This window comes from Rhipicephalus sanguineus, chromosome 1 (genome assembly GCF_013339695.2).
Source record: "Rhipicephalus sanguineus isolate Rsan-2018 chromosome 1, BIME_Rsan_1.4, whole genome shotgun sequence".
Lineage (NCBI taxonomy): Eukaryota > Metazoa > Arthropoda > Arachnida > Ixodida > Ixodidae > Rhipicephalus > Rhipicephalus sanguineus.
This window is the reverse complement of record NC_051176.1, coordinates 304,503,939-304,531,086: the sequence shown is the minus strand read 5'-3', so window position 1 is coordinate 304,531,086 and position 27,148 is coordinate 304,503,939. Positions and strand designations below refer to the sequence as shown.

Here is a 27,148-nt window from a genome sequence, read left to right as displayed (position 1 = left end):
AAAATCTCCCCGTGGTGGAAAAAAGAAACTCACAAACAAAACTGATAAAAGACATGTTATTTAACCTTTTGTATTGGGTTAGCTGTCCAGAACCACTCAGAGAGTGCCAAAACTTGAACTTGAAGTCATCGATAACATACTATCGATGGGAATAGATGCAGTCACGAAAGTGTTAAAGCACACCCTTCACGCTTTTCGTGCCACCTCGCTAGTGACCAAAAAAGCACGCTGAAGTAAATGGTGTATATAAATAGCTCGCCGTTAGCATGCTGAAAGACGTACGCCTGTGGCCTATTCGTCTAACACCGCACACTGCGGAGCGAGAGGTCGCCCGTTCAATTCCGTGCTTCGGAAAAAGTTTTCTGAACTATCTTTCTTTGTAGCTTTTACACACACACACACGCACACACACACACACACACACACACACACACACACACACACACATATATATACATACACATACATACATACATACATACATACATACATACATACATACATATACGGGCCCTGACGGCGATCGCAAAAACCAGCCGAGAGTGTCCATATAATTGCTATCGCAATAAAACTTCGTAATATCGAGGAATTCGTTGTATGGAGGTTCATTTAGGCAGGCTTAACTGTATTTCGTTAAATCGGGAAGTTCGTAAAATCGAGGAAGGGATTTTTTTGTGCTTTGATATCTAAAATTGTAACATAGCAACACCCTAAAGCTACCATCGCATTGTTTTGGCTGCCAACTCACGCCTGCACGTGTAAAAAACCATGCAGGCCAGTTAGACAGTCACGTAAAGCTATGACAGGTTAGTGGTATGCAAAGATGCGGTGAACGAATGTAGCAATTGTGCCAGCAGGCCTAGCGAAAAAGTTGCGAGGGGATGATCCTGTTATCTGTCGCATAAACCATAAACTAACGAAAGCAACCACTGTCACCCCTAGCGCCATCTGGTACATAAGAGTGCTACCAACTGCTTATTCAGTTGTTTCATGCACGGGTGTGGCATGCAACCTCATCAGAATAAAGCTTTGTTAATGCTTGTTGGCGGGCTAGTTGGTTTTGAAACATTGTAATGAAAAACAGTGCAAGAAGAGAGGGACGGAAAAGGGCACACACATGAGCACTGACTTGCAACTGATTTCATTTCCAGCAGTGCATGAAATATATAACATACACAAGAAAATAAAGAAATGTTCGACAACCACGTGCACTTGTTGTCAGCTCATTAAAACCGCTAGCTCATCTAACTACAATACATATCAAGAAACTGTTTTTCTTTCTTGATCAGCGTTAGTGACGCCATGCTTACACGTGCGCCATCCTGTTTTTCTATTTTTGTAGCCTTGATTATTAATCTGGCCATCTTGTCAGATTAGTGGCTAAGCACTGTTATACTTTCAAAGCTTGGAACGCATCCACAATTTCTACAGTGTAATCCAAAATTGCCAGAAACAGCTGTGTTGACATCATAATAGTGCTCCTTGAGTCTTTCATTCAAGCATGTGCCAGTCTGGCCGATATACGCTTGACTGCATGACAAGGGTATTATAGACCCAGGTAGCACAAAAGAGATAAACGACATTTTATAAACGTTTATCCGAGACTATAAAAACGTTTAGAAAACATCACGGAATAGAAGCTAAAGGTCTAGAAAACGTCTTATATCTTGTCTGATGTCCGGCTAGAATCCGTTTTTAAGACCATCTAGAAAACGTTTTAAAAACGTCACAAAAAATCCCACCTTATAAAACGGATTAAAATATCCCATTGCATTGTCTTTGAAAAGACGTTTTCTAAACGTTTTTATGACGTCGTGCAGGATCTCTTTTCTTTTAGCTGTTTAGTTTTTCTGCATGCAGTCATAATAGTGCACGTTTTAGGAAGCCCTCCCTGTTATTAGTAATTACAGTTACTTTATTCTGTAATTACTATTGCAGAGTGAGAGCTCAGTAGATTCACAGGCAAAAGTGGTCATGTTATAATTTATTATGTAAAACAGCAACGATTCCTGTACAGCACAGAAACGTAAAAACCATGAAATGAGATATAGCATGCGACTAGATAACATTATTCGGAAGCGGCAAAAGAACGCAAAACATTGCGGTAATTAAAATGCAGCTATATAGTATCCAACCTTCAAGAACACTTTGTTGCACGATTCATCATTAGCAAAATTGTTGTCAAACAACTAACGATGCAATATGACAAAATTTAGGATCTGGCACAGCCATTCTGCAATATGTAAGCGTTGTCTCAATTAGCTTTAACTGAATGAAACGCAAGGATGAAGTGAAGAGAAATTGTCGAAAAGGGAATGTCGCTGAAGCCAACGACTCGGCAAGGGGACTAGTTTCTGTCAGGACCCTGATGAAGACAAGCGTCCATGATGAAACGTTTCCTCAACGCTTCATCTTCCGCTGAACTTTTAGATGCGAAGCGTCTTATGGCGGAGTTCAATTCGGTGGTGGTAGTGTGCGGCGTGACCACCCTACTGCGCATGCGCAAACCCTCTCCACACCCCCTCTCCCCCTCTCCTCTCCCCCTCTCGCGTGCTTCATTCTCTCCTGCGCAACGCCGCAATGAGCGCCAGCGCACATGCGTCCCCTCCCCCTCTCTCTCCTCTCCTACGCTCCCCCCTCTCGCGCGCCTGTCGACTGCGTTCCCAGCTCGCCCTCAGGCTAGAGGGAAGACGCGACGGTGTAGTGTTCCTCTTCGCGTTCCACGACGCGAGGTCGGTAGCATGCCCAACGAACACCAACGGAACGCGATCGTGCAAGTGCTCCGGCTTTGCATCGCCTCATGGTCCCCTTTAGCGGGAGATGGTGTAATCTTTTTCTTGTAGGAAGGAGAGAGAGAAGGAATAGAGAATAAGCAGGGAGGTTGACTGGCGTCCAGTTTGCCACCCTATTCATGGGAGGAGAATGAGGGAGTAAAAATAGAGAGACACATTTCACAACACACACACAGAGGAGTGTGTCACAGGTGGTCACTCAATTTTGTTGTCTGAAGTACTGCAGGAGGGCTGGTGTGGTTTTTGGGCTGATGTGTTCATTATGAAGACAGACTCCCAAGATCTTTCCTTCAGTAAAAGGCCAACCATCAAGACTCCTGAAGGCACAATGGAGAGTCCGGTGATGTGTTTGAAATTGCGGACAGCGGAACAAATGACCGATAGTCTCTACACAGTTGCGGTTATCGCACATTGATGAATCTGCCCTACCAATCTGATAGGTGAATGAGTTATAAGACGCTACGCCGAGCCACAGCCAACACAGCAACACAACAAAAAGACGTGGACAGTCGAAGTGAACAGGACAGTGCTTACTCCTGTCCACTTCTACTGTCCACGTTTTTTGTTTTTTTTTTTGCAGTGTGCTTCAACCTAATTTTCCAAACATGAACGTAAACCAACAGGCCCAACTCGCCATCTTGCTCCAACACTGCATTCTAAGCAGGAAAGGAGGCATGCATCAAGCACCTGGTGTGTGACTCCCTTCGTTTCAAAACAATCTTTCAGTAGCGCTACTTATGACGACAGTTAGTGGCAATCGACTCTATTGTGTGTTGAAATCACTAATAACAAAACAAAACTGCAAAATAATATATTTGGCCCACGCAGCCAAGAATACGTAATAAAAAAAGAACGTAAATTGCTTATGAAATCACTGTTGCTGAAGTGTATTGCTCACAAACTGGAACTTTTAGAAACTTCCTTTTGAACATATGCCTCTGTTGGAACATTTCTCACTGAAAAGATGTTGGCAAAGAACTCTGGCATCATTACAGAAGTAAGACTAGATGTTTGGAACAAAATGCGCCATTTTAGACGTTAGCTAAAAATATTTGTGGATGCAGCATCCATGTTTCAAACTGCGCCCACTAAAGAAGTAACGGTCTCAGGCTTCAAATGCAGCGTACAAAACTTATCACAGGAATTATGGTCTGACAGCCCTAGAGAGCACACACTTAACTTTAAATGTGCCATGGCTAGCAGAAAATATGAACACTGTAAATTACAGCAACATATAACAAAAAGTACAACTAATCCAACAGTGTAGCACGAAAACAAAATGTATGAACAGAAAACTAATGGAAACGACCACGAAAATTACAATGAATGGGCCACTTACTAAAATGAATAAATAAATTTAGGAATATAAAAATACCAGCCTGAAAAAAAAAACAAATTTCTTTTATGATGCCCAGCATTAAAAAATGCCAGGCTAAAAGAACAAATCTAACGATAAGACACATCAGCTAAAGAAATTGTGACTCTTCCCCATTTTTTACTCAATAAGCACACAGCTATAAACTCAGGATTGTCAGAGGCAAGTCAGGGTATTGCACTTCGTACATCACATTGCTCAGTGTCAAAATATCACAATGAGTGGCAAGTCAGTCTGAACACATGGCTTCATAACAGGTACTTGATAGAAGTCACTAGGCACTTCTGGAAGCCTGCTAAGAACACTACAAATGGCATACACACGAAAGTTGTTGTGCCATTAGCAGTATGGGGCAGCATTCAACGTCAAACATATTTTAGCACAATAGCCCTAGTGCGGTTTCTTGAAGATGCCGACAAACACAGACGCTCAAAAAAAGTTAACTGCTTTACAAACTGTGACCTTTTGTTTTTTAAAGTTCCCAAGGAAAAGAGAAAAATATCAATCTCTTGACATACATCTTTTTTCATACTAAAACCTGTCAGTCAGCCCATCAAAAAGAAGAAAGTAATAATTTAGCTGGTGTAGCCTTTGTTTCTAAACATCTAGGGCAAGTGCCACCTGCAATAAATAGGAGAAAAGACAAATTCATTATTTGCTATTATACCTAAATAGGACGGTGTGAAAAGTTTGAAAACTCGATAACACCGTACGGCGACTGAGAGTGAGCCTGCTATACTTAACCAGGCAGAAGAGACGGGCAAAAGAACCTTTTTGTTCTGCTAAGAGCTGCCGGCTTTACCGAGAAAGGAGGAGGTTAACAGAGTAGGGGAGACATAATCACAAGTCCGAAAGCGCATCGAGATAGTCAAGGGAGCACTGAGAAATCACAGCACTGAGAAAAAATGCCGAACTCCTCCTCGTGAAATGCCTCTTTGACTCTCATGCCTTCAGAAATTCGCAACTAACTGAAAACCATGCCCAGCCTCTCGTTACATGCAGATAGTGCTGTGGAAGAAACCATGAACCAGTACGCTGTCACTGCAAAGATTCTCTCATCCACAAACTTCAGTGACACAATAAAACAGATGACACATGCCGTAACTTCCAACAATGCAGTTTTAAAATTGGGTGCGCAAAGCTTTGCGTGAGCGTTCATCGCCATTGCGCATGCGTTATACGCTACGTATGCAACAACGCACTATCTTTGCGTATCCCATTGTAAAACTGGCTACTGCGTGTGCGTTGTACGCCATCCTCTTGCGTACTCACGTTAAGTGGCGGAAATAGCATATGCGCCCAACGAACGCTATCTTTGAGTACCCCATTCTACAACTGCTTCTTACGCAGCACACGTAGCTTAAGCTAATGTATAGCTTGAAATTACCTCATCAAGCGACCAAGAAAAAAACATAGTCATGCTACTGAAATTAGGTTAACAAATATAAATACGGTTTTCACTCATGTTCGTTCTAAGATGAATGGAAACCATGAGCTGCATTTATGTTTCGACAGATTTATCATGTATGCTGAATAAATTCCGCAATCACGTACTGCTGAACATGTTGCACATGCAGCTCGTGATGCAATGGAACAAGCTTTTCATTTGTCATAGTTCTCGAATACTGAGTGCAAATGCAATAAAAATGAACTTACCTTCAAAAATGACAGAACCCCGTGGTTTACAGTAACCGCAAATCCACAGAAAACTAATCGCACATCAAAGTAACCACGCCCGTCCCTCGAGCATAGAAGAAAGGAAGTTGCGAGAGCGTCTCGCGCGCAAGCTGATGAGTGACATTTTCCACAGAGAATCTTACGCGACTCTAACCGTCAGTCGGTGTAACATTCGCTCCACAGAGACACACTTGCATTTGGGTCCACAAGTTTAACACGCAGCGAAGTATAGTTTCTTCATAGCTGCGTTTATAGCCTCCATGAATCACGGACACAAGCACAAAATATAGCAAAAGAGTGCATGACCGGTGAGCTCGACCGCCCATGCGAAATGGCAAGCTCAACTGACATTGCAGAAGCAACAGCCGCGCGGATGGCCTTCATGAGGAGTTAGAGGGTTATCGCTGCGAGTAAACTATAGTAATTGCGTAAAGCTTACTGGTTAACGAACTTTGAAGTCTTCATTATTGCTGATGCAATGTAGACACCACATGCATTTATCCTTTTGCGTGTTACTTTTTTTATCGCAATGAGAGATGGTGTGCGCAGGCTCGAGTTCAAATTTCAATTCGCGGTGGTTCATGCATGCTCACGCATGCATGGGCCAAGTGGCACGCGATCCGCTGCTGGGCGAGAAACGTCTTATAAAGTGCGTCTTCTAGACGTCACAAACAAGGCGTTCTTAAAACGTCGAAGTTGGTTTAGAATCGAACAATGTCTTGAAATATACGTTAAATGCGTTTACTAGACGTTATCAAAAACGGATATGCTATGGATTTTCTGTGACGTTTTTAAAACGTCGAAATTGGTGTGGAATTGAACAAACGTCTTGAAATATACGTTCCAGACCAAAATGGTCTTAAAAAATACGTTTTCTAGACGTTATCAAAAACAGGTATAATAAGGATTTTCTGTGACGTTTTTAAAACGTCGAAATTGGTTTAGAACCGAACAAATGTCTTGAAATATACGTTCCAGGCCAAAATGGTCTTAAAAAATGCGTTTTCTAGACGTTATCAAACCCCTCATGTAATGTCCCGTGGGACCCTTGAGGTATCAATAACTAAATAAAAAATATAATACGGATTTTCTGTGACGTTTTTAAAACGTTGAAATTGGTTTAGAATCAGTTTTATCCCATCTATTCCTAAAAAAATGTTTTCTAGACCATGTGTGCTACCTGGGGAGTAGACTACATTGCGCGTGAAAATAAAGCTAGGGCTGTGACTAGGACACTTAGAGATTCTTTAAGGCGATAGCGCTAAAGCGGACGCCCCTAAGGAAAACCTGTCTGTGCCAAAATTAGATGGAAATAACTGCTTTTTTACTAATTTGTTTCAGGAAATTCTTCCTTACATCAGGTTTGGTGTCCAAGTTAGTTGTTCAGGTTGACGACAACATTGAACCCTCTAGATACTAACAGGGACAGCTGGACGAGTGGGTGTATATTCATATTTGAATAAAGCGTGAAAAAACCACAGGTACCTGCTGGGGAATGAAAATTTGTTCGTTAGATCGGGAACTTCGTCAAATCAGGTTTTGTTAGATTAAGTTTTAACTTAGAAGAACTTAAGTTTTAACTGTATATTACATATATATTAAGTACATAGTATTAACAAAAGCTTTTTTTAAATATTGAGTGTTGAAATATTGAGTATGAAGTGTTAGATCCTACTCATACTAATTGAAGGGAGCCTGAAAATAAGGCAATTGCACTTTATGTGGCATTTGTGCATAGTTTACTACACCTTGTGTATGATATCAGTCTGTTTTTCGGTGATACTTATGTGACTACGAAATTGGATCCATGCAGGTTTCCTGCCTAGCTTTCACTACATGTTTTTTTTGTGACCAATTTTTCGTGTGTTCCTTTGTCATGCAGGGAGACTTCACAAGGACGGGTTCCAGACGCCTGGCAGGGATGATGAAAGATGGCTACAACTCCGCCAACAGGTGCATACCTTATTCCTTACCAATACACTAGCAGTGCAAGACATGCAGAGAGAACAGTGTTCAGTAGTTGCATCAATTCCTGAGCAGCTTAACTGAAGCCTACTGTCAGTGCTGACTCTGGTGCAGGTTCACCTGCCCTCCCAGTATATCTGAATGTTGGAGCAGAAATATATTTGTGCAATGATAGAGCCACTGCCTTAAAGGGACACTAAGAAGAAAGAACACTTTTTCTTGTATTAGTAAAAATTACCCTTTCACAGTAGTACCAAGAGCAGTGCCAAATTGTGCCAAATGAAATTTTCAGTGCCATCCTTATAAAAAGCACGATTTTGCGCCTAAATGTGCCAAAATGTTGCCTCCGAGACGTCATGTGCAGCCCGATCTCGGAGGTCATGGCGAAAATTAGCAACAGCACGAAATGTGTGCCCTCGCAGGGGCGTCTGCGCAAGCAGGCATTTGGTGAGCGGCGTGACCACAGACCCGAGCCAATGGGGGGGGGGGGGGGTTTCGACCCCCTCCCATGCCTAGTCGTGCGTGGCTTTGCCAGGTCCGGGGAAAAGGGGATCCCTGGGGTTGAGTTAACGCCGGGTGTTTGGACCTTTAAGGCCTCCCGGCCAAAGCAACACACCCCTTTGGCCCTGGCTTCACGTAGACGACACCCCTGGGCTCACATACCCTTGGTAAATCTGCAATCACCTTTTCCTATCCCCCCCTCCGATCTTTTTCTTTCCTGTCTTCTTTTTCTTTTGTCCTGTCTTCTAATCCCTTCTGTTACTTCCACGTTTTCGTAGTCGGCTCGGGTTAACTGTGTATATGTGTCCTCCCTTGGACATGGTGTAATAAGTTATAGTGGCATTGATTGTACAGCTGGCGTCTGCAGCCTTATACGTTTTAAGTGCTGCAGCGTCCCCTAGTTGGACTCCATGGTGGGTGGCTGCCATTGCTGCTGAAACAAACAAAACTGTCATGAGAACACCTGCATTTCCCCGTCTACATGACCGTCTCCCTCATAAAAGGGTGCGCACCGAAGAACTTGCATGTTTCAGCCGACCCAGACTATCCCTTCCGAAATTTCATGTCATCCACAGTGAAAATCCAGACAACTAAGCCAGATCGATTTCCTCATTTGTTCTGGAAAAGTCTCTGACCAAAGTCTTAGGGCCGAGTTTCAAGGTAACTAAGATGGTTAACTGTGACCTTCTGCTTGAGCTACCTGAAAAACACCACCATGAAAAACTTGGCAGTCTAGTAACATTTGGCAGCATTCCAATATCTGTTTCACCTCATCGATCAATGAATACTTCATGCGGAGTCGTCTCAGAAGCAGACCTCCTTGATTTGTCCGAACATGAGCTTCTAGAAGGGTGGAAAAAGCAAAGTGTCACAGATGTGAAACAAATCATCATCAGACGCGACAACAAAGAAATGCCTACCAAGCATCTCATATTAACTTTCGCATTCAGCATGTTGCCTTCAACTATAGAAACAGGTTACATCAAACTTGCTGTCTGTCCATACATCCCCAATCTAAGACGATGCTACACATGTCAGTGATTTGGCCAGAGCTCGCAGAACTGCCATGGTGAAGAAACTTGCGCAAGATGTGGAGGTCATGGCCACCCATCCGACAGCTGTGTTGCTACGCCTCACTGCGTCAGCTTTAACGGCGACCACGCTGCGTACTCGCGTTCCTGTGCCAACTGGAAGAAAGAGAAAGAAGAGAAAGATATAATCAGCCTAAAGTGAGAGAAAACATTTCATTCAAGGAAGCCCGGAAGAGGTGCTCTCCTTTTCCCAACCCACCTTATGCTGATGCAGCACGTTGGGGGGCAGCATCACAGCAGCCATTGCAACCTGCACAGCCTGCGCACAGCGAGCTGTCGCTAGTGGCACCACCCCTGGGGTGGCAGTACATTAAGTCTGCTGAACCCAAACAGCAACCAAGCCTGGTTACCCCAGGGTTGCCGGCAGCAAGCCAGTCATCGACGGCAGCCTGTGCTATGCACAGCGAATGCGCAGGACCGCCAAAAGTCCCCGCGGTGGGTGCAGTCAAAACTGCCTCAGCCTTTTCAGCCCCTGCTAGCGCTGGCAACAGCCGGCAGAGTCTGGACCCAAAGGCAGCGCCATCGGCCACCAGACTGGTGGGCGCAAAAGGCTCGTCCTCTGAGGCATCACTTTCGCATCAACTTTCTTGCTCGCAAGAGCACGTGTCCGGCACCTCACAAGAAGCAATGCACACTTCACCTATCTTGACAGCGCATCAAGCTCCTAAGGAGCAGCGAGACTCCCTCGGCCACTCCAGAAAGGACAATTTGCATGTTACAGGGCCTGGAAAAGGCTCTGTAACTTAAGAAAATACCTTCCTTTTTTGTACACACAGCACTACTTTGTCTTCAATATGGATACAAAAATTATGCAATGGAACGTCAGGGGCCTTCTTAGGAGCCTTGGTGACGTCCAGGAACTTCTTCACAAACACTCAGCACAGGAAACACACCTAAACTCAATGCATACTAACTTTCTTCGACACTGTGTCATCTTCCGCAAAGACTGTCATGATGCCCTCGCATCCTCTGGCGGCATTGCCGTCATAATGGATAAAAATGTACCATGTCAGTGTTTGTAGCTGCAAATGCCCCTGGAGGCAGTGGCCGTTCGAGCTGTGCTTTTTAACAAGTTCATAACCATTTGTTCACTTTATATACCTCCCCACTACCAGTCACACAGACACGCATTTCAGTCCTTTATTGATGGATTGCCAGAACCATACCTCGTCCTTGGCGATCTGAATGTGTACAACGGCTTGTGGGGCGACTCTCGCAGCGACGCACGAGGCTGTCTGATTGAGCACTTTCTGTTTTCCTCTGGTGCATGTTTACTTATAAGAAGGAACCCACATTTTTTAGCATTGCAAACAAAAGTTATTCATCTAAGACCCACCCACGCTTTTACCTGATTTTAACTGGAACGTTATTAAAAACCCCTATGGGAGCGACCATTTTCCCATATTACTAAGCACGACAAAAGAAAGCGAATCTCCACCACAGGCTCCCTAGTGGAAGGCTGATGCCGCAGATTGGGAGAGGTTTGTAACTCTTACCAGTATCTCGTGGGCTGAAATTTCTTCCTTAGAAATTGGTGCTGCTGTTCAGTATTTTACTGCTTTTATTATTGATGCCACCTCGAAAGTATTCCTCAATCAAGTGGCGTTGCTTGCAAGTGTCATGTCCCGTGTTGGAACGATTGTCGTAACGCTCTTAAAAAGCAAAACAAAGAATGGGGGCTATTTTTTAACTCCCCCACTGCAGAGAATCTTATCAATTTTAAATAGATAAAGTCCCAAGGCAGGAGAACGCGCCGACAGGCAAGAATAGAGAGCTGGCACAAGTTTTTATTGGGTATTAACTCCTACACAGACGAGGCCAAGGCCTGGAACAGGGTAAATATGATAAGAGGCCGACAAACACATTCACTTCTATTAGTAAACATAGAAGGAAACAGCCTGGAAGACCAAGCAAACTTTCTGGGCGCACATTTGGAATGTGTGTACAGCTCTACGCACTACTCCGACACGTTCAAAGGACACAAAATAAGTATAGAAAGACAGAAACTAGAAAGAAGATATGCGAAAAATGAGGCATGCAACGAACCATTCCACTTAGCTGAGCTACAGGCAGCGCTAAACTGCTGCAACAAATCTGCCTCAGGCGCTGACCGAGTTATACCTATACCAAACGCTAGAACACTTACCCTATGAAACACAGAAGACCCTCCTTTGCCTCTATAATGCTGTATGGACTTCCAGCGAGATCCCCTCTGCTTTGAAAGAGGCCATTGTAATCCCCATTCTGAAACAGGGTAAAGATCCATCCTTTGCTTCAAGCTGCCTCTGCAAACTATTCGAAAAAATGATAAACCGCCGGCTATTACATTTCCTGGAATCAAACAAACTCCTTGACCGATATCAGTGCGGGTTCCGAGAAGGTCGGTCCACCACAGACCGTCACATGTGTGTCGAGGCAGAAATCCGTGAAGCCTTTATTCACTAGCAGTTTCTCCCATCTGTTTTCTTAGACGTGGAGAAGGCCTATGATATCACATGGCAGTTTGGAATATTGAGAGGCCTCTCACACTTAGGTATACGTGGTAATATTCAAAATGTGATCGAAAGTTATCTGTCCAATCGTACATTCCATGTTCGAATGGGCAGTGTTTTGTCATGGCCATTTGTGCAAGAAACTGGAGTACCACAGGGTGGTGTCCTCACTTTTCATCATAAAAATGAATATCTTGCGTATATGCATCCCAAGAAGTATATTTTATTCAACATATGTTGATGATTTACAGATAGGTTTTCGAATCCTGCAATCTCTCAATTTGCGAACGACAGGTTTAGCTTTGTGTTAACAAGGTGTGCAAATGGGCAGACGAGAACGGTTTCAGTCTGTATCCACAAAAAAAGCATGTGCGTTCTGTTCTTTAGGAAGAGAGGGCTCCACCCAGTCCTCATATTGAGTTACAGGGTGAGTGTGTACCTGTTAAAAGAGAACAAAAATTCTTAGGCATAATCCTAGACAAGAAGCTAACCTTTGTGCCACACATCCAATATCTTAAAGAGAAATGCTTAAAGACAATGATTATCCTAAAGGTGCTGTCCCGCACAACCTCGGGCAGCGATAAGAAATGTTTTATGTACCTCTATAAAAGCCTTACACGCACGCGTCTAGACTATGAAGCGATAGCGTACCAGTCTGCAACGCCAGCCGCTCTGAAAATGCTGAACCCTGTCCACCATTTAGGCATTCGCCTTTCTATGGGTGCCTTTTGAACAAGCCTCGTGAAAAGTCTTTATGTGGAATCAGAGGAGTGGTCGCTTCATATGCAGTGATCGCACCTATCTTTTATGTATTTCTTGAAGATAACCGGAAGCACTGACCCTCCAACGTATCCTGCCGTAAGGGACTTGTCCAGCTGCCAGCTCTTTCACAACCGACCCACAGTGAAACAGCCCTTTTCGCTACGTGTGTGAACACTGGCTGAGGAAACAGGTGTCCCACTGCTCGAACACTGCTTAATGGCTCCCGCTTTAGACGCCCCGCCATGAAAATGGCAGGTGATAGACTGTGATACATGTTTCGTAGATATCGCAAAGCATGCCCCACCTCTACACATTTCGATATACTTCCGTGAACTGCTGCACAAATACACTTATCCCCAATTTTTCAGTGATGCGCTGAAGTCTGATGCTGGCGTGTTTTATGCGGTGGTCGGCCCATCTTTTTCAGATGCCGGTGCTCTCCACCTAAACACAAGCATTTTCACAGCAGAGGCTTACGCGATACTGGCGGCAGCAAAACACATAAAAAAATTAGGAATAAGAAATGCAGTCATATACACGGATTCTTTAAGCGTTGTAAAAACTTTAAAAACTATCAGAAAATACAAAAATCCTGTCATTGTCTCGCTATACTCAGTTCTGTGCACCATTTATACATCCAAACAGCATGTAGTAGTATGCTGGGTGCCAGGGCACTGCGATATAGAGGGCAACATACTTGCTGACCAGCTTTGCCACATCTCTTCATGCAGACGCTCCCGAAACTTCTATAGCTGTGCCCGTAATGGACTTGAAATCCTTCCTGAGGAAAAATATGAGGAAGTACTGGCAGCTTATATGAGACCGACAAGTGCACAATAAATTACACGTAATCAAGTGGTAACTGGCCACCCACATCAAAAGCACGCCGTATAGATGTAACACTCTGTCGGCTCCGTATAGGACACACACACACACACAGCACACATGCACGCCTTTTGTTCAGCAGCGATCCACCCAGCTGTGATAGATGTGGTGAGCCACTTACGGTTCTCCATATCCTGTTACAATGTCCTAAACTGGAAGACATTAGGAAGCAGCAGTTTTTATTACCTTACCGGCAGCAGGAAAGAAAAAAATCCTCACTAATGTTGTTCTTGTCAGGGCTGGGCAGAGATACTCAGAAAAGTATTCCGGAATACAGATATCGAAATACATGAACTGGAAGCCTAAAATACAGATACTGAGATACATTTGCCTTTAACGTAGCGGGATATTTCGAAGATACTTTTGCAATCAGACGAAGAAAGTATTCCGGAATACAGTTACAGCGATACAGATACTGGAATACTTTTAAATGCGAAGCATTTCTTAGCGAACCTCTGCCACTTTGAGCGTTTCTATCTATCTATCTATCTATCTATCTATCTATCTATCTATCTATCTATCTATCTATCTATCTATCTATCTGTCTGTCTGTCTGTCTGTCTGTCTGTCTGTCTGTCTGTCTGTCTGTCTGTCTGTCCGTCCGTCCGTCCGTCCGTCCGTCCGTCCGTCCGTCCGTCCGATTACGTCTGGGTGCTCTCGTGATCGCCTCCTTAACTTGGTGTAGACCAAAATTAACATGGGAGGGTAAAAGGACTTGACGAATATGACTGTGTGGTCATAACATGAATAACGTGAAAATCCTGTCACGTAATCCTTTCCTCCAGACACGTGTGGCACATACCCGTTTACCACCGGCCGCGGTGTACGGGTATGCGCCACAGGTGATTGACAGTTTATATCTACCCAGGAACGGCGAGAACAGACATTGGTAATTTAAATGCGAGAGCGTTAAGAAAAACCGACATCGGCAGCGTTGACCCGACGAGTGGAAAGAATAAAAATCAGGATCCCAGCAGGAATCGAACCTGAGCATTCTGCGTGCCAATCAGGTATTCTACCACAAAGCCACGCCAGGTCTACAAACTGGTTTGGAAAAACAGCCTATGCAGGCGTAATGTCGGTGCAACGTCAGTTGTGGTTGTGGTGCTGGGTATTTAATTTTACAAGAAAGCAATAATTACATATGTAGTCCTACAATACAGGCGTCATATCAGATTAACGTCCGTGATTCCAGTGTTGGCTCCGCTTTTATAGCAGTCTAATAAGCATTACATTAGTATTCCTATGATTGAACAAGCTATATTGAAGCATTGCTCGACCCCGGAGGAATACAACGAAAGTTACGTATGATATTCACATCATCCCAGCGTAAAGTGCACTTAGTCCGCCAGAACTACGCAGTGTCCACTTCATTTCTTACGAGACTGGGCGATGGCCTCATGCTGACTGAGGATGATGACAGATTGATTGACAGCCGCTTTGTAGACTATAGGCTATGTAGGTCACAGATGCCCAGGTAGTCTACGAATACGACAAGCGCCATCCACTGATGTTGGTGTACGTAGCCCTATCCAGGCCTACCCGCCTCAACCGCCTAAACCTCACCAACGCAATGAGTGACTTCAGATTCCCACATATCGCCTGCTCTATAGACAGACAGTTTGTCGACGAAATGAGCGAGGCGTCCACAATTTCTAACACCTGTACTATAACTCATACTTTACTAATGGTAATACCCATGTTGGTAATACCCATGTTGCCGTTGGCAGCGTTACCCAACTGTTAACAACTGGTTTATAACACACGTGCAGCTCTTCAACATATATGTGTGCGTAGAATATTTATACAAATATTTAGCATCATTTGGTAACGCTTCGCTGAGTAAAAAAATTACGCCACAGTCGCCTTCGCGCGGCATGCTTCGCATAACATCGACTCCCATGTTACGTGGGATATGCCGAATTTTTTTTTCAATGATGCTCATACTACGCAAAGACACTTATTAGTGCAGCATAATGTTGTAATTAAAGTTACAGCGCATAGAAACGTTCAGTTCATTCATTTATTTATCACAGTACCCAAAGCGCCATTAAGACATTGCAGGGGAGGGGGGTGGACAAAGTACATAATTAGTAATAATGAAATAATTACATGTATCAATATCAATAAAAATACACTATTTCACAGCAACAGTAACAAGGATTGGACACCGAAATCGACATACTTTGCGAACAAACTAAGCTATGCTAGAAATATCAAATCAAATCATCAAATAGCACACTTCAAGCAAGTCACTCGAATCACTAATGAACACCAGTGAATTGAGGAAAAGCCCACATTTATTTTGAAGATCTGCTTTGCTGAGAAGGTTGCTGTGTAGGCTTCTCAAATAGGCTGTCTTCTAATAGCGTCGGTTCAGCCTCAGCACAAGACTTACGAATAAAAAAAAGGTCTGTCTACCGCTGAAGGCGAGCACAAATTCGTGTTATAGTGAATAAATATCGCCGCCATAGCCGGATTGCCCTGCAGCGTGGCGATATCTCTTCTCGGGTCATCTAGATACCGAAACACTTCCGCCCTCTCTTGGGTTGTTCTGACCGTTCAGTATCCGAAGTCTGTCCCCACCTTCGGAATCCTCAACCGTCTGACCCTGTCGGCTTCAAGGAAGCTGTCACCACCACCGACGCTACCAGCATCCATTTCAGAAAGCCGCAACAGGCGAAGTCTGCTCCGGCGGTGGGGGAGCCTGCTACCACAAAAGACCGTTTCACGCATGTAATCAATTAGGAACGCACCCTGACATTGGAGAGGTGGCTGAAAGCGCGTCACTTCCACCTCTTAGCCACCTTCTAGTTCTAGTCGTCTTAGCCACCTTCTAGTCACTTCCGCCGCGACTACGGGAACTGCTTTTGGAAGTGCCGCCGCTTTCATAAGTGAACGCACGCGAAGCATTGCAAAGCCTGTTCCAAGGCGGTATCCGCGCGGGGGGTCGCGAAGTAATGGCTTGCCACCCGAAAAAAATTAGGCGTGCTGCACTGACCTTGAGAGACAGCGACTTTCGTCAGCAGAAGCCGACAACACTGCCCCCGCGATTCTGCCGTCTGCGGTGTCGCGCGCTTTACCACATGGACCATTCTGTGCTTGAGGGGAAACCATCGCCGCCCTATCTGTCGGCGACCGGCGGCGCGCCTTTGCTTGTCTTGGCACAAAAAAAAAAACGCCATTCCCCCATTGGAAACACGCTTCAAGTCATTTCCGACACAAAAAGCAATGTAACGAGATACTCGTGTCCTGCATAGTATCGCGATACAGGCGATACATCGTAACTGTATTTCACTACTGAGATACAAATACAATTTTTAAATGTATCTCGATGCAGAAATACAGATACTCGAAAGTATCTCTGAAATACTATCGCGATACTCTTGTATCGCGATACTGCCCAGCCCTGGTTCTTGTGTAGGCCTTGCTGTAGTTCTAAATCTTGCGCTTAATGCAGCTCCTCCACTGTGAAACTGGAGGAAGTGCGTAGCACGGGCAACCTGGTGATTTCCTTGGACATTGCGCGCTTGCCAAGGCAGTGGTGCCCTCTCTTGCTCAGTGCAGGTATCAGCTGGGTCTTTCAGCTGGATCTTTCGAAGCATTTTTCACAATTTTAGGTAAATTATTGCGATTAATTCTTGGTTATTTCTGAAGTCTATATTATTTTAGACCTTGTTAGTTTCTTTTGCACTGGTTTTGAGCATTGTTAGCCTTGTTTTAGGCCTGTTACTTCAGACGTTTTTGGACTGCATGGCCTTTGTGCCTGCTTGCCTGCTGGCAGTCCATCGTGTGCAGTCATGAAAAAAGAAAAACTTCGGAGGGAGTGCGCCTATTGTCCACAAAGCCAAACACCTCCAAACCTGCTTCATGGGTGCAACAGCTGTGCCATAGCTTTAGTATAGCGCTTCTGGTGCCACCTAGTGGCTAAACAGAAGTACGGGACGGAGGCACTGGCTATTACACACATTTTTTCTTAGCATTGTTAGTTGTCATACTGGCCGTGCTTGTCTTGCCATGCCTTCGTCATTTGCTTTGTGCCACTTTTTTTGCGTGTGACAATTCTTGCCGAGTGCGGACTACTTCTAAGAGGACAGTTTGCACCTATGCAATGAAGAAAAATAAGCTTTCATGCGGATACTCACATGTTCCTTGCATGTGCTCGTTTGTAGTGTACGCATGACATCGAGGGGTACCTTTGGCCTTGTTAACTCTTTGAGGGTCGAATTTTTTCGCGAAATGCAGTCCAAAAATGTGTAATTTTTTATTGCTGAAATAAATTCTTCAGACGATTCTATTTAAGAAAAAAATTGTCTAAATTTTTTTTTGTGACGGTAAAGTAACAAAACGGCATTTTTGTTGTTACATACACATGGTTTATTCGTAGTAACATCAAGCAAAATCCTAAAAAAAAACACTTATACGATTTTTTATAAATAAAAATTATGCATTGTATAAACATAGCTCACAGACGTACAAAAATAAGCGCACAAGAGTATTTTTCCGGTAAAAAATGTTTGTGCTCCCCAAAACAGGAAATGCAACAATGGCGGCATCGTTTGTGTAATTTAGTGCCGCATGGAAACGGATGTAATCGCGCCCCGGGGAGCAATAAACGAAATATTCACAAGCGATCGCCCTTTGAGAGATTAGAAACCAGACAGCCACCAGCTTTGCAGGCGCGAGAAGCGATAACCACCCGAAGGACCAAACCGAAACCAGCCACACCACGTGCACGCGTTCTGATACGCAAGTGAAAGTCGCTGCACCGCTTTGAAAAGCATAAAAGAAAAAAGAAAAAAAAAACCAAGGAAGAGACATCGGCGCATGGAAAAAATTCCACGTATATATTCCCGAAGCGTGGCAGCACATTCCAAGCAAGAGAAATGATCAAAAAAGGCGCGTTTTAAACCTGCCGCACCGTGGGCGCTTTGGGAAGCAAAAAAAAAAAAAAAAACAACGGAGAGACATTGGCGCATGAAAAAAATTCCACATATTCCCGAAGCATGGCAGCACATGCCAAGCCAGAGAAATCATCGAAAAAGGCGCACGTTTTAAACATAGAACATAGAGGCAATGCCATACATTTACGGCGAAAACCCTCAAAGGGTTAAAAACGTTGTATAACAGATTCTGTATGGAAACGCAATTTGTTTGTTTGTTTTTTTTTGAGTCTAAATGGTCTACCACCACCAGTATTTGTGGGAACTTGCATCGCAGTAACCTATTTTTTCGTTTTGCGGGTGTGACCGATGCGGTGCATACTATGTATTTGTGGCGCAGTTATTAGCCTGCACTTTGCTAAAATGTTGTGCAGAGATTCCATTCAAGAATGTAATTTCTATCTTTTAAACAAAACGGGCTTGCAGTTGTAGGAATTTATGGAAGATGACACCACCGTGATGTCGTAGCAGTTCGTTTTATGTGTCGATCGATCCCACGCATGTGATGTATTTGCGCAGTGTACGATACAAATGGTTAACATTCAAGAGTGGGTATTTTCTTGCATGAAACATATTTAGAGTCGCCAGTGTAGCTAATTCCTCACTCTTGTGAAGCATTGTGTTCTGCTGCGATTACTTTTTATTGGGGGTGTGCGAATACTCAAATGGTGAGTGCACGAATCATTCGAATCGCGAATGGTATATCCAGTATTCAATTGTCAGGATATTCGATGTGGAGACATGCACAGTGCCATAGGTCGTGTACATCATGGATACCCTCGTGCTTGAGGTCGCCTAGCAAGTGTTTCACTTCACTGCAGCGCAAAAGAAGTGCTGAGCCCACTGGCGACGGGCCGCCCCGGCTGAGGTGGTGAACTTTATCACGTGGTGCGCAGGCTTTTGTCGGTCGTGCAGATTGACCTTACGATAACCCACATGTTGTCAACTTGGGATATCCCTTCTGTATTCTGAAGAAAAACAGGAAAGTAAACTTCAGGAGATGTAGAAGCCAAGGTCTCGCAACTTCCTCAATTTCAAATAAATGTTCAGGCTCTGTGAACAGGTTGTTTGTTCTCATGTCAACTGAGAAGATACAAATTTAGTTACTGCTTTTGTATTTAGAGGCACAGCAGTATTGCTTCAGAGCATGCCAGTACTACTTGGAATGGTGAATCTAAGTGTTCGAAATCTATTAGAAGTTTTCAGGAGTGTGCATGTAGTTGCTCCAAAGTGCTCCAAAAGGCATATTTAGGTGCTCCAAACTGCTCCAAAATTAAGATTTTGCTGCTTGCTCCGAAAATTGCTCCAAATCTCACTTCGTGAGTGGCACCACTACAAAAGCAGCACCATGGCCGTGGCAAGTTATTAATGCGCAATGCAGACGCAGATGGCAACACCACCTTGAACTATGCAGATGGCAGCACCACCTTGAAGTTCCCACACCAACTCGCCATGATGTTGTAGACTTTGATGGCGTCTGCTAGAGCGTACGCAGTTCTTAATCGATTAAAGTGAACCACACTGTTTCTCTACGGGGGCGAATGAGTTTGCCTACTAAATTCGAGGTAAATTTGAGGCTAAATGGGAAAAAACACTTTCAAGTTTGGGACATCGTGTTGACATGTGTGTGCGTGTGTGTGTGTGTGTGTGTGTGTGTGTGTGTGTGTGTGTGTGTGTGTGTGTGTGTGCGCGCGCGCGCGCGCACGTGCATAGAATTCGATGTGAAATTTTGAAACAAAAATAATCTTCATTTTATCTTTTATTAATAAACATATGATTGCAAAAATAATGTCAGTGAAGTTCCCAATGAATAATTTATCAATCTAAACTGATTCGTTCTTTTACTTTAGTGTCCCTTTGATGGGCCTCTCAGACCCCCTTGGAAATTTTGGTAATAACACACTGGAAGCTGTAAGGTACTATCTGACGAACATTTTACGGAAAGAATTTTGTAATTGGTTCAATATTGGAAGAGTTAGAAGAAATTAAACTGTCCTCTTCCCATGCTGCTAGGAGGTAAATGTTGCCGTCAACAACCGAAGCCAAAAGACAATGTCATATTCGTGCGACAAGCTCTGCCACTCTTTTTTTTCTTTTCTTTGTATTTTGTTTAGCCTTTCAAGGGTCAAATGCAACCCCCCCCCCCCCCCAGGGTCTTTTTTTTTTCTTAATTGCAGATTTAAAATCTTCAGGGTGACCTGTTTGGGAAAAAGAATTGCCCTAACATTTTTAGAACTACCATAAAATGACAAATAGATATTTTCCATAGGTATAGATTCATTGCTTATTCATTAATAACATAAATAAACATGACAAGCCTACATGAACAATTAAAAAGATGCTAATTGAAAGGGAACAAAACAGTGCTTTGGTCAGGACGAAGTGAAGATGACAGACATGGCGCTTTCGTGTTGTCTTCACTTCGTCTCTGTCGCCTTCATTCTGTCCAAAGTGCTGTTTTGTTCCCTTTCACAATGGACCAACCAGCTCAGTCAAGCACACTGCTGCACTTTACATTCATTGAAATATATCTCGCAGGCTTAGAAAAATGGGCACACAAGATTACTTTCACATTTTATACCAGTCAGAATCGCCGTGCCACACAGTCTTCTTAAAAGAGATTTCTCGTCTCAGTGGCTGACATTCAATGAATTTAATTTTGATTTCGGATTTAGGCAGTAATTCATACTGAGGGAATCACTGCTTGGCTCACTCATAGCAGAGAATCTATTGCGCATACCCACAATATCACTGTACATGTGAGCACGTGAAAGGAAACTGTGGTTGTGCACCCATCAAAAAATCTACATGAGCACCCATCATAAGAACTAAAATTTTCACCAAGAGACAATCAGCTTTCTTGATTCTCGAGAAAGAAAAACACACAAGCACGGTAGCATCATTCGTATATGGCGACGTCATTTGTGAATACCAGCACTTGCCGCAAACAGCTGAACTCGCACCCCTGTAGGCAATAAATGAGCTACTATTATGAACTGGTCACCCTTTGAGTAGACATCACTTTTTGCAAACCGTGTGCAAGATAAAACCAATCTTAACACCACATGTGGATGCCGATGCATCAGTCTAAACAAACCTCGGAATGGAAACCTTGGTGCAAGAAAAAAAAATTCCTTGCATTCCCACAGTGATGGCACTTGCTGGGCAAAAAAAAAAATGTTGAAAAATTGGTGTGTTTTTCAAAGTTATAGATGGTGCCGTAAACGTACAACATCAACCATTTCGGACATTTTTGTGGCTCTGTATATTTGCGTCATTGACCCTCAAAGGGTTAATGGCCCACTTCCCATCGTGGCATTGTGCATTCCATATTGGATGACCAACCAAAGTTGTGCTATGTTCACTGACAGCGCAGGCAGTGCATGTAGCATAGGCCGTTTGTGAATATGACATGAGCTCTCTCTTGAGGTGCAGCTTGCTTGGAAAGAGAGGTGCTTGAAAATTCTGACCATTTTTGGAGAACGCAGTTATTCCATAATTTGTAGGCACGATTGCCGCCGCATGATTCCCGAAATGTTTGTTTGCGTGCAGTTCCCAAACCTGGTCAGGGGCTTTTTTAAAATGTTATTTTTTACATCCGTGAAAAAGAAGAAATAAGTTTGAAAATGTCTGTTTTTGGCTGCAAAGGGAAATTTACATTAAAATCTAGTTTTGAGACTGCCTTTTGTTTTCCTTAATTTCTAGATTTTTTTAGTGGCAGCAGAATTATCTTATGCTGTGGGATTATGAATTAGTGGGAATACCTGACTCTTTGTGGTGATGCCTATGTAACTAAAAAGTGTGCGTGTATGTGTGTAGAACGAGGATCAAAATAAATACTGTGCAGAGGTGTATTGCAAAGCAGCAGTAGTGCAGTAACACCTTTTCATTCTTGTTTCAACCTGCATGACATGTGAGGAGATAAAATATTACCAACAAAGTGTTAAATGGCAGACTAAGGCAATGTGTAGGTGGTAGAGTATTAAGGATGAGCAGCTGAAATGGAATTTTGTGCTGAAATTGCCAAGGTTTGGGCTGCTATGTACAAATTCTTTTAGGGAGCCCTTAATAAAGTTTATAATGAAGAAGGTGATCATTAACCTCAGTTTATCCACACAATCTCATCAGTGCACAAGAAGAAAATGTGTGCATTAGTATGCATGCACACGCATTCTATTGTATCACGATGTTACGTAATACTTCTAGGGTAATGTTTTTCAAGGAAAATATGTTACCCTTGTTCACTGGTTGTACAAGTTAATTTCATGCCTTCAGTCACTTTGTTCATTTTAGAAATATGGACTTTTTGGATCATTATATATAAAAAAATTGTGGCTTTGCTTGCATTATGACATGCATTGTGCTGCTAGACAAGTAAAAAAACTGGTGATGATCGATAGTAACAGCAGAATTAGAAGAGTGTCATGAATATTCCCTACCCTAGGTTGATAATATCGGGGAATGCTTGCTCACCCTAATTTTCTTCAGGTTTTGCACTCAGTCATGTTCATACTCTTGTCTACTCACACTGACAGGCACTCACTTGCATTCATACTCGCTTATAGTCATGCTCCTAGTTACTCACTCATGTTCATACTCGCATCTACTCAGGCTCATAGGTACTCACTGGAGTTCATAATAACGTCTACTCACACTCTGAAGCCCACTCACCTTCCCTGTTTCTCATTCACGTTTGTACTCGCATTAATTCACACTGGCAGGTGCTCTCTTGCATTCACACACACCCGTTGCTTCTCACTCACGTCCCCTTTGACCACAAATGTTCGTTAAACATCTTCGTTCGATCTAGGCGTCCATACCCGTAATGGATTGTCCTAAGGACAATGCATGGATGTTAAGGCTCGGTAAATAGAAATGTCCTATAATCTTTATCTGTGGTACGTCCGGTGGATTTTTGCCGTAGGTTATCCAAGAATGGATGTTCAACGGGTGTCCCGAAACTGACGTGAGATTCTGCTGGGGCAGAATTTGTGGAGCATAAACTTTACTACGTACATTACTCTTTTTTTGATGGAACTACCATAAAATGAAATAAATAGCTAAATAGCAATTGCACAGCGCTGTTATCATAAACAGCACACTCAATGTTTGTACTCGATACATGCTCGTCAGCACATTCCAGATAAATAACGCAAAGTAAACGATATTTCGAGAGCTAGCGGTCAGTTTTGTAAAGGTTGCATTTGAAGGGATACTGAACGAAAATACAAAAAAAATTATTGAAGCATCGAAATTCGACTTGATAGACGCAACTGTTTCGATACACAGTGTTTATTTCACATATTTTTAAATTTTTAAACAGCTGGCTGTATTTTTGGAGGATGGTGAGCGTGCAGCAGCTGCACATCAATGGCTGTAGCGTAATGAGCAGGGCCCTTGTACTGCGGGCATGCAGTACAAGGTGTGGCGTGCAGAGCTGCCATAGAGGCTTCTGCTTGTGCCGCATAAGGCACACGCCATGCATAACCATGCCGTGAGGGTATGCAAGAAGAAATTTTCTATCCCCACCTTAATAGAGTACACTGAGCCTTCGTGCCGCTCAACCTTTCAAGTGTGCTTTCAAGTGACTGTTCTTCAGCTTGCCCTTTCCAGCCTTTTTCCTTTCTCTATTAGTGACTGTGCCAGTGTCTACTGGGTTGTTTGGTGGTCAGTTGGAGCCTTTCTTTGCTGCTTTATTGCAATAGCAATTATCTCGGCTGGTTTTTGCCGTCGCCGTCATGGCCCGTATATGTATATGTATGTATATATATATAAAAGCTACAAAGAAAAATAATTCAGAAAAATTTTTTCTGAAGCACAGAAGCGAACGGCCGACCTCTCGTTCCGCAGCGCACGGCATTAGATGACTACGCCACGAGCCGTACGTCTCTCAGCACGCTAACGGCGAGCTCTTTATATACACCATTTACTTCAGCGTGCTTTCTTGGTCACCAGCGAGATGGCATGAAGGGCGCGAGGGGCACGCTTTAAAAGTCGTCATCCCGCTCGTTGTGATGCGCACGCGGCTCTTGCGTCGCCAGGCGCACTTTGCCTTACAGGGCGTGGTCGCCTGCGTGCGCGCTTATCTCGTGAGGGGGTTGGTTTGTATGTCTTGTGCTTTCCCCGCGATGTCCGCACTGAAGTTACAGAGCATACGAAGTTCACTTCACTCGCTGCAGTGCCCGCGTTTGCGAAAGGAGCGCGCTGCTCAAACAGAAAGAAGTAACAACTGTGACAGTGCTTGTCCTGTGTATACCTGTGCGTTCGTTTCGTGGGTCCTTCTTTGTGTTTGAGCAGCGCGCTTTAAGTGTCGAGCTGTGACACTTGATAGTTTGCGCTCGTCCTGTGTGTGTTTTTTCGTGCGTCCTTTGCGCTTGAGCAATGCGCTGGAAATTTCGAGCTGCTTTCCGTTCTTCACGTTACATTCCAATTTGTTGCTATCACATTCATTGCTTCGCCGTTGCAGCAAAACTGTGACTTTTTTGTACGAAAACAAAATTTGCCTAGCATGCATCTCCACACACTTGGATACCAACTCACGTTTAGTCACACTTAAAAGTACTTACTCGCAGCATTCATACATCTACTCACACTCATAGGTGCTCATTCATGTTCATTATTTGCACAAACTCAGAGGCACCATGTCCATGTTCATACTTGTATCTACTCGACATTTTTTCTGCTAAAAAAAATTGTTCGAGGAGCTTGTTGAACGATCCCATCCCTGATTGTGGTCATTGCAAGTTGTAGGGCTACAGGGCTACTGCATGGCATGTGGCTGCTCTTTCTGCTTTTTATTATGACAGCTATTATATATGGACACTGCAGGCGCATTTTTGCTGTCGCCATCGCTGTGAGGTTACAGATAAAGTCCACATTGATAACATCGCTCTGCATGCTGTACGTGCTCTGTGTGAGTGAAAGTGTGCGAGGTCAGTTGACAAAAATGCACCGGCCATCTCTCTTCGCATGAAAGGCCCATGTGGTGTACTGGAAAGGGGGGCTGCATCGCTCCGGCAGGAACTGCACACTTTGATCGGTCAGGCATGCCCAATCTTGACAGGGATCCGTGGATGACTCGCACCTTTATGCGTGCTCTACTGTCACCGTTGTTCGCATTGAAGGAATAGACAGCATGACAGTCGCTTCGCTCACTGCAGTGGCCACATTTCCTGCAGTGGCCACCATTTTGTTGGGTTATGCTAGATCAGATGTGAAAGAAGTTAGCTGCTAGCCCTACTTTGTATGACATTCCAATTTGTTACTATCGCTTTCATTGCTTTGCCCTTGCGGTGAAACTGTGACTTTTTTCCTGCACTGAACATGTTCGCAGCTTGATGACCTCTAGGTCACATTGATGACTTTTAGGATCTGAAGGTCATCTGTTGTATGAAGGAGATTAAGTTCAGCTAAAAACAGGCAGTTTTAGCTAATCCTATTTCATTGCAGGTACTATGTGAACCGGTTCAAGGACGCCTACCGACAGGCCACCATTGACCTAATGCTGGGCAATCCAATCACGGAGGACTTTATGGCAGTCAGCCCAGAGCAGGAGGATGAGCCTGTACTGGAAATGCAGGATCAGGAGCACCAAGAGCATGTTAAGCAGTTGATAGAGCACTGCAAGAAGATGCTGATTCCTGAGAGTGAGGTGGTGTTAGGAGGATGGGCTCTTATTGATGCAGACCCTGTGTAAGTGGCCACACCTTTTCTTGTGTCTTCTCTCGTCTGATAGCCATTGTTCACAAGGTCCCCACAGCCTTGCAAAGCAGTGACTGAATTGTGACTGAAAAGATGATGAAAGCAAATTATTGCCTATCGAAGAATAGAAATTTCTTCATGCTTAAGTTTATCGTCACCACTCTTGGAAAGTATATTGTCAGACTGTCTATAGAGCACAGCATGTCACCCTTTGTACAGTCCGTTTTACATGCGATATAAGAAAGTAAAAAATAAGTAGTGTCATGAGTATTCGGCATTCCGGAGAATCCCATGTATCTCACAACAAACTAGCGAAGTGGTTCACTGTGTGATATGTGCAATATTCTGGAAAGCCATAAAACATGGCACGACTTATTGCTACTTGCTTAGCATGTAAAATAACATCCTTTTTGAGTGTTTTTGTGTGACATCGCTGCATGAAAATTGTGATCACAAGAACTGTGATGGGTGTTGCAGTACCCCTTTTCATCTTTTTGTGTGTTTTCATTTTTCATCACGCACTGATCTTAATATCTCATTGCACTTATTCTTGTCAGAATACACGGTGTGTAATTCATGCTCGGTAATAGTGAGAGTGCACATGCACATTAAATCATTTTCTTCTTGGGATCTAGCCCATAAGTTATTGAATGTTTTGCCTGAATTAATTTTATGTCATTAAATGCCTCTGACAACCAGGGCGGCGCCAGGATTTTTTTTACTGGGGGTGCACCCGCAACAAGCGAGTTCCTTCAAGGGGGCAGAGAGTCGGGGAACTTATACATTATGTTTTGATTATGTTTGCTCTTGGTTGGGGCAAAGGGGGGGGGGGGGGGGGGCAGGCGAAAATTTTGGGGGCGCTCCAGCCCCGCCGTGGCCCCTGGTAGCACCGTCCCTGCTGACAACTTAAATTGTAGCTTATTTATCACTTGAAATAAAAAAAATCCTGTATAAAGATAACGTA

The 27,148-nt window shown here is 43.7% G+C and overlaps 1 protein-coding gene across 1 annotated transcript in view; it reads left to right on the top strand.

Moving 5' to 3' along the window:
* Positions 1 to 27,148, top strand: part of LOC119379391 (phosphatidylinositide phosphatase SAC2) — a 248,652-nt gene that overhangs the window by 109,517 nt on the left and 111,987 nt on the right. The window contains exons 12-13 of the mRNA XM_037648709.2: positions 7,727 to 7,797; positions 25,933 to 26,175. Of these exons, the coding sequence (XP_037504637.1) occupies positions 7,727 to 7,797; positions 25,933 to 26,175 (314 nt within the window). The remainder of the gene's footprint in view (positions 1 to 7,726; positions 7,798 to 25,932; positions 26,176 to 27,148) is intronic.